Consider the following 8558-nt stretch of genomic DNA (forward strand, 5'->3'; position numbering starts at 1 on the left):
GGCGCTCCATTTGGCAATCTTCCACTCGATGGGGGCCCTCTAGCTTTATTTTTCCTTTTTCTCCATCTCACGGGCGAGATCCCTATCATAGTCGTTCCTGAGATGCTGTCTGGATAAACCTGACTACTATCTTCGTTCTGGTTTATTGATCTCCTTTGTAATTTGTGTCAAATTTTAATTAAATATTTAACTAACGAAATATTAATGCAGGTTAACAAAAATTATACAGTTGGATTTGTATTTAAACAGTTTTCAAATATAATTTTTTATGACATGCATGAATATTTTTTAGTTAAATTTATGATTAAAATTTGGCATAGAATACGATGAGAACCAATAAATCAGGACGGAGGTAGAGGGATGGCAACGGGTAGGGTATGAATGGGTACAACCTCCTCTTGCCCAAACCCACACCCATAGAAACTTACTATACCCATGGGCACAAATTGACACCCATGTCCATACCCATCGGGTATCCTATACCCAATGAATATCCAATGGGTACAACATATATAGCATTTAAATTTTAAAGAAGTACATACATGAGTGTAAAATTCAAGTGATGATGGGCAATCAATCTAATACCGACACGATGTCCTCTGGTGTGTGGCCAATTCCAGCCGGCAAGGGATTACGATAAATGGTTGGTGGAAGCTGACATAGTGGAAGGCGACGACAGGAACTGGGGTTTGCTAGTTCGAGAGTTGGAAAAGAGTGTGTTGGTGATGAGTCAAGATTTCATCATTTCGAGGAGTCACATAGGACATAGGAGGAGTGTGAGCTGGTTGTTGGGAGCCTATTAGCTATGGTTGGTTTAGGGAATATGGAATTAAGAGTTGGGCAATAGGAGTTGGATGTAGACCCCACATATCATAGGAGTTATTTTCATTTATTATATTTTCTGGATACCCATTGGGTTACCCATAGACGCAATCTCATACCCATAGTCTACCCATATATTTTGCGGATATAGATACCCATTACCTATGGGTACAAAATCTTGTTAAGTCTTGCTCATGCCCACTATTTTCGGATAGGGTACCCACGAATACCCATACTCATGGGCGAAATTGCCATCCCAGGTAGTACTCCTCGAAGTGCCAAATTTGACTTGTACCCCTACCCCCTACCTACCGTTGCCTTAAAGTGATGTTAACCATGACACCATACAAGGGGCAGCGGCTCTAATTTGTCCGGCCGTAGTACAACCAAGTGAAGTGAACCAACTACTCCCTCTGCTCATTTTTATAAGTCGTTCAGACAACTGAAAATAAGCTACTTTGCATCATGTCTAAAATGCCTTCAAGGCTTTATAAAAATGAACAGAGGGAGTACTAAAAAATGATGAGGCAGAGTTAGTTCCAACTTCCAAGCTCAAACTCCGAAAGCAAAACACACCACTCTGATCTCCTCCCAACCCTCTCTCACCAAAACACCAGCAAGCTCTTCGGCCCGACGTCCGACGTCGCACACGGCGCCATGGGCGGTGAGTCAGGTAACCAGAAACCGCTACTGGCGAGGGCGCGGCCGCACGTGCTGCTCCTGTGCAGCCCGTGCATGGGGCACCTCATCCCTTTCGCCGAGCTGGCTCACCGGCTCGTCTCCGACCACGGCTTCGCCGCCACGCTCCTCTTCGCCACGGCCACGGATGCCCCCTCGGAGCAGTACGCCGCCTTGGCCGCGTCCATGCCCGACGGCGTCGACCTCGTCGTGCTACCCGCACCGCCGGCGGGCGCCCTGCCGCCCTCAACCCCCGTGCCCGAACGCGTCATGCACGCCGCCGTCTCGGCTGTCCCGCACGTCCGGAACATCGCCCTGTCATTGACCTCGACCGCGCCTCTCGCCGCGCTCGTGGTGGACATGGCCAGCGTGCCGGCGCGCGACGTCGCCACGGAGCTGGGCGTGCCGTGCTACATGTTCTTCACCTCGCCGTGGATACTCCTGTCCCTGTTCCTGCACCTCCCGGAGCTCGACGCGGGGCTCGTCGGGGAGTACCGGGACGCGACGGAGCCCATCCGGCTGCCGGGCTGCGTGCCGATCCACGCGCACGAGCTTCCTGGGTTCCTGCTCGCTGACCGGAGCAGCGACACGTACGCCGTGTTGCTGTCCTTGGCCAAGGACGCCACGAGAGTCGACGGGATTCTCGTGAACACGTTCCGTGAGGTGGAGCCCGCGGTGGGCGAAGGCGCGGACTGTGTGAAGGGCATGCCGGTGCACGCGGTCGGGCCATTGGTATGGACCAGGCCGGTCGCGGTCGGCGTGAACTGGGAACCGGAGCACGCACGCCTCATCGCATGGCTGGACCAGCGGGCACGTGGTTCCGTGGTCTTTCTGTCGTTTGGGACCGGTGGCACGCTCACGTGGCGTCAGACAACCGAGCTAGCCCTCGCGCTGGAGGCGACCAGGCGTCCGTTCATCTGGGCCGCAAAGAGGCCACACGAGGACACGGCGGACGGCGCCTTCTTCGGGACCGGGCAAGGAGAAGATGACGGCGACGAGCTCGGCTTCCTGCCGAGGGGGTTCGTCGAGAGGACGTCGGGGGTGGGGCGTGTTCTCCTGTCATGGGCCCCGCAGACGGCGATCCTCGCGCACGCCGCCGTAGGATGCTTCGTCACGCACTGCGGATGGAACTCGAGCCTCGAGAGTATTCTCAATGGGGTGCCGATGGTCGCATGGCCGCTCTACGCGGAGCAGAAGATGAACGCGGCGATGCTGGAGGTCCACGCAGGGGTGGCGGCCCGGGTTAACGCCGCCGGGCCTGCTGGCGACGGCTTTGTCTGCAAGGAAGAGATCGTGAGCGTGATCCGACGTGTGATGGATGGGGACGAAGCAACGACGATAAGGAAGCGTGTTGGTGAGCTCAGAGACAGAGCCACACATGAGCTAGCTATGGATGGTTCTTCAACTCTTACACTAGCCAAGATCACAGATGTATGGAAGTCTTCAACTTCTAATGGCGAAAGTTAAAGGGAAAGAAAAATTAATATATTTTTGCAAGCCACCGCACATCATTATTTACTTACTAGAAGCATTCTTCATCTTGGAAACCAACATGTGATTGAATGGTTAAGAGAACAGTGATATCTCTAGCCTATCAGAAGTTCAAGTCTTGGACTGATTCTTGTATTTTTCTTTATTTATTTCACACCTTCCGAGCAATGTGCCTTGAGTGGAAGGATAGAAAATAAACTATGGTAATTTTGTAAAAGGATATCCGCACCTCTCTTCATATTTACAGATAAGGCCGTCTTTCATTCATCCTTATTTCCCACAACCTCATTGTTGAGCAATTAAAAAAAGAAGCCTTTGGACCAATCTGGCATGTTGGCCGCTGCCGGCGTCATCCATCCCATGCCTTCGCTCAGTCCGACCACCAATCACCACCACGCCCCACTTCTCCTCACCTTATCACTCCTCTTTCTCTAGATATCATTAGTTTTTACACATGGAATTACTCCCGCATGAGTCAATCAGAACAGGTGTTTTGTGAAAAAAAAATGCATCTTGATGTTCCGTGTAATGCACGGGCATCTTGCTAGTCGACTACAAAAGCTCTGTGGCGACTTCATCAACTTTAAGATGATGTGCCGGCTCGGTATTTTGGGGGTGCTGATAAGGATAGGGTGAGTATATGTGCATTTTGCGTCGGTACTGTGTTAAAAAAGGGTATTCTCCACCTTTTTTATGTTTATGTGTTGACTATTGTTGTTTTTCAAAGCCTCTTGTTTTACCTCTACCTGTATAGTGGGCTAATATAGTGGAGTTTTTGGGTCGAAATTATAGAGGAGCACACGGCAACCACCATCATCGGAATCTCCCCCACTCATTTGCATTAGGATCTCTGCCACTATATTAGTCAGGATGTATTTCATGATTCTTACATGTGTATATCGATCCTTCTAAATATTTTTGTATAATCAATAGCTACAGTGACCTGACCAGCGGTAGAGAAACAGACCCATCATCTCCAACGGCCACTCCCCAACCACCCATCAAATCCTAAATGCTGCCCGTTGTTCCTATTTGTAAATGTGGGAAAATTATATTATTTCAGCCTAAAACTTGGCTTAAAGTAAACGCTAGGTTTCATGGTTGTTACTATTTTAAGAATAGACCGATATTTTGAAGGTCGTACTAATTCCTCAAAGTTTCATGTTACAAATTCCACAATATTATTTATTTCTAAGAAAACCAAGATTTTATGATATAGGTAAAAGCAGAGTGTACTATAATGATATTTTATGTTGTTTTTCATCTCTAATGAAAACCAAGAACTTCGCGGTAATAATGCCAAGAAATTTTATTATATTAATCTCCAAATTATCCTTTTCTAAAATAACTGTGAATTTGATGATACTAACTCTGGAGACTGAAGACATAAAAGTATGATCAATCACCATAGGTTTATCAATATAGTAAATGCCTGCCGGGCACGGGCGACCATCGAACCTGTTCGTCAATCAATGCTTGACATGGGACCATGCGATTATATCACTGCATGCATGGTCGTAATGAGCATGCATTCGTAGTATATATTATGTTGTGCAATTTAGTACAACAAGAAAAAATAGTGCTTATTGCTAGAGATATCGTATTCTGGAAATATTTATGGTTTGTGTTAGTTAATTTGTATTATCAACCATTCAACCTTGATCATGTAATTGAATTATTATATGTATACTTAATCAGACGTTATTTGTATTAAGTCTTTGTAGCTGTATCTTTTATGTTACCTTTTGCCATTTTACCTTTCCACCATAAGTTACCTGGCAAGTTCACATTCCATTATCTTCAATCAACTCTCCGTTGAAAACTTGCACCACTTTGCCAGTCACTACGTCAATTAAATGCACCGTCCAGTAAATTGAATGAGAATGGACTACTGCATATGCACAAACGCGTTGTATTGTGAAATTGCTGTCAATTTAAAGAAAAGTTGCACTAGTCCCCAAACAAAGGACGAGTGGCTTATATTCTGGTGGGTGTCGTCGCCGTGTGCTCTTCGTCTGCATCCTGTTTTGGGTTTGCAAATTTACTAGTTCTATCAACTACAATACTTATTTATAAAAGCATAAGTTTGGTGAATCCAAATGCCATTCACCCACCTATATTCGACGTCCCACACCACTCCAATGATGTATTCATCACATCACCAATAAATTGGAAATATCGTTAATTCTAGTAATTGCATTACTCTTGAAAATAACATTAAATACAATTAATCTTGAAAACAACATGAACTGCACAACTAATCTTCATAATGACATGTCCTAATTTCTTACACTCCACTCAATTGTATCAGTCCACATCCAATTCTATGAATAAGAAGGGTGGGAGGAAGTGTATTAATGCACTGATATGAACTGCTACAGACTACATGGTTGTCAAAGCCTTCACGGTTCAGTAGGAGCATGTGGCTGAGCCACCCCAAATAGTGGTTCATGCAGAAGCAGCTCATGGAGCTCGACTAGAGCATGGGAAGCAACAAATGCTTAGATGGGCCCGAAGGGTGGAACACATCTTTTTAGTGGAGAAATGAGGGTGCCACTACAGGTATACAACCAATGAAAAATGGCCACGGCCATTAAAAACAATAAAGAAAATTCCAAGGGACACAAAAGCAATCTGAAATACAAATGAACAGGGGACATGACAAAGTATGTCTCACGCGACATGAGTTGCAACGTTATGCTGCCTGAAATGAGTTTGGTTAACACTCATGAGCAGTATCTTCACGCGAGGACCCTACAGCTTGTTTTCCCAGCAGATGGAAACATCAGGTAGTGCTTCAGCTGTTATGCCACAGGAAAAAAAACACTGCAGTTTTGATGTACATCATTTGCAACTTTTGATTACAAAGAAAGAAGAATTCTGCAGTCCACCGTCACAACATCAGTTTAAGGCTTTGCCTTTTCAGCTCTCAAGTAAGCCGGGGGATGAGGTGTTTCGCTCAAGTAAGCCGGGCACTGAGGTGTAGGCAGCGCAACGCTCTGGCAGCTCAGCATCAGAACAACCTCCTGTATCGTGGGGCGGTTCGCTGCGTCTTCCTCGACGCACAGCAATGCTATGTGGATGCACCTCATTATATCTGCTGCACAAGATTCACCGTGTAAGTGAGAGTCGACAAGCTTCATCAATCTTCCTTTACTCCATAATGCCCAGGCCTGAGACGATACAGAGAACTCATTATGGATAGTGATTTCAGAAGCGAGTGCTAGTGCAGATGAGTAGCATTGCATATATTGACACATGGCTAGCAATATATATACATATATGTATTATCTATTAAAATAATAGAAAAAGAAGCCTCCATATTCAACGTGGATAAGAATATATGCTTTGTTCAACCGTAAAAGGGTGTGCCCAGTGCTGAAAGCTCCCACACAAGGTAGGATCTGGGGAAGGGAAATTCTAGAGAGCCTTACCCTTGCATAATAATTCTGCAAGGAGGCTGGATCACTCTATTCAACCATAAAAAAAAGGGCAGCCTGGTGCACGTAGCTCTAGCTTACGCAGGGTCCGGGGAAGGGTCCAACAACTATGTGTCTTTTGTACGCAGTTTTTCCTTGCATATCTGCCATAGCGGGTCCTAATTATGACGGTAGAGATCTAACTGATAAACCATTCATGTTAGCGGTAGGGCAGTTCATGTTTGCACAAAAGCACTAAACAACTCGTGCTTGCATCGAAGATGGCAAAGCAAGTCGCGTACTTGTGCAGTATTACGATGAACGGCATCATAAATGAAGTCAATGAGCCAATGCTTTCATGCTATACCTTTTCTGCTCCATTCTAATCACGGCAAACTATATGTTCGTGCAGTTTGATGAGCCAAAAGTTACAGTGATTCAAAATTGACATTCTTCCAGAAGTTCAACAAAAGTGGATAGTTAGGAGAGACACATGCATATGATTCAAAAGGTTTTACTTACCCTCTTATTCAAAACACCATGATCAGCTCCACTTGAAAGTGAGAAGCACCTCTTGCCACTGATGACCTCAAGAAGCAATGCTCCAAAGCCATACACGTCAGACTTTGTTGAGAAAAGTCCTCTTTTCTTATATTCTGGGGCAATAAAACCACTGGAACATGGAAATAAAATGGGCTTATTTGGAAAAATGAAAATATGAAATGGAACTTTGTTGTATATATCAACCAAAATCCAAATGACATCTTACGTTGAGCCCACAATATGGTCAGTAAACTCTTCATCCACAACGGGCCTATACATTCTAGCCATGCCAAAATCAGAGATCTTGGGATTCATGTCAGAGTCCAAGAGAATGTTACTTGGCTTTAGATCTCCATGTATAATGTATAGCCCACACTGCTTATGAAGATACAAAAGTCCTTCTGCCACCCCTTTCATTATTTTGGAGCGCGTGGGCCAGTCAAGATAGGCCCTTTTTGTCCTTGCACCTAAAAGATGTTAAGCCCAAGAAGTGAATTAGATGGTCACAGAAAATTCGGTGGAAATCCAAAGTAAAGTAACCAGTGGTGACTGGTGAACATGTACCAAAGATGAAGGTATCGAAGCTTCCATTGGCCATATATTCATAGACCAAAAGTCTCTCTGTTCCATGGATGCAGCATCCTAGAAGTTTGGCAATATTGGTATGCTGAAGTTCTGTAAGAAAGCAAACCTCATTGCTAAACTCCAAATTTTGGAAATCCAGTTGACTAAGTGACCGAGGAACTTCAGAACGTCTTTTGATTGCAGCTTCAAGTCCATCATGTAATCGACCCTGAATGCAAACAACAAATCCACCTAAACAAGAGTTTGCTGACAATACGGTAATGAAGTTCATATCTTCAGTTCAGATACTATTTGGTACCTCTGATTTCACTATCTCTTTTAAAAACTAATGTAGTATAAACTGGAACTTCAGAAAAATACAAAGCACTTGAATAGAGGAGGAAAAGGAAGTATAGGGAAATGCTGCAAAGAATTCATAATCTTACCTTGTAAACACAGCCAAAGGTACCTTTTCCAATCTGGTTTGCAGGGCAGAAATTTTTGGTAGCACCCACCAACTGGAAGAAAGTGAACTTGAAGGACCCTGTTATGAAAATGAAGTTTGAGATTCATGAAGGGCAATCTAAGCTCTCAGGTTTTGTCAACATAGAACAATAGGATTACAAAATTGAATGAATAAGGATAAATTGTGACAATGATGTGGATCTAGCTTCATTTGTACTGTACTAGGATAGTGCATGCACCGGACTTGTTAACCTGCATGCAAGACTTGAGTTTCCATGTCGAGTTACTGATTCCTAGCTCATCCATACCTTCGTGACCAGTAAGCCTATGAATTGTGGGTGACTCCTTATGCTGTCCACAGCAACGGCGCCTCATTCTGCTTTGTTTGGCTGATAATGATTCGACAACATTTGAAGAGCCTACAGACAGAAACTCAACTAAGAATTGTTGTATCATAGAGCGATAGTTGAAGAATAAGTATATTGTCTAGGCAACTGGTGATATTTTAAAAATATAGTAGTAGTAAATAAAAATTCAACATTAGGTACAGTTAATGAACTATTCAAGGATTCCACG

At 44.6% G+C, this 8558-nt stretch overlaps 1 protein-coding gene across 1 annotated transcript; it reads left to right on the forward strand.

The window, feature by feature from the left end:
* Nucleotides 1–1227: 1227 nt before the first annotated feature.
* On the forward strand, nucleotides 1228–3020 carry LOC123130123 (hydroquinone glucosyltransferase). Its single transcript, XM_044550071.1, has one exon. The coding sequence runs from the start codon at nucleotides 1480–1482 to the stop codon at nucleotides 2965–2967; it is 1488 nt and encodes a 495-aa protein (XP_044406006.1). The 5' UTR covers nucleotides 1228–1479; the 3' UTR covers nucleotides 2968–3020.
* The last annotated feature ends 5538 nt before the right edge of the window (nucleotides 3021–8558 follow it).

This window comes from Triticum aestivum, chromosome 6A (genome assembly GCF_018294505.1).
Source record: "Triticum aestivum cultivar Chinese Spring chromosome 6A, IWGSC CS RefSeq v2.1, whole genome shotgun sequence".
Taxonomy (NCBI): Eukaryota; Viridiplantae; Streptophyta; class Magnoliopsida; order Poales; family Poaceae; genus Triticum; species Triticum aestivum.

Coding starts and splice junctions, on each gene's coding strand:
- LOC123130123 (XM_044550071.1), top strand. CDS start 1,480: ATGGGCGGTGAGTCAGGTAACCAGAAACCGCTACTGGCGAGGGCGCGG.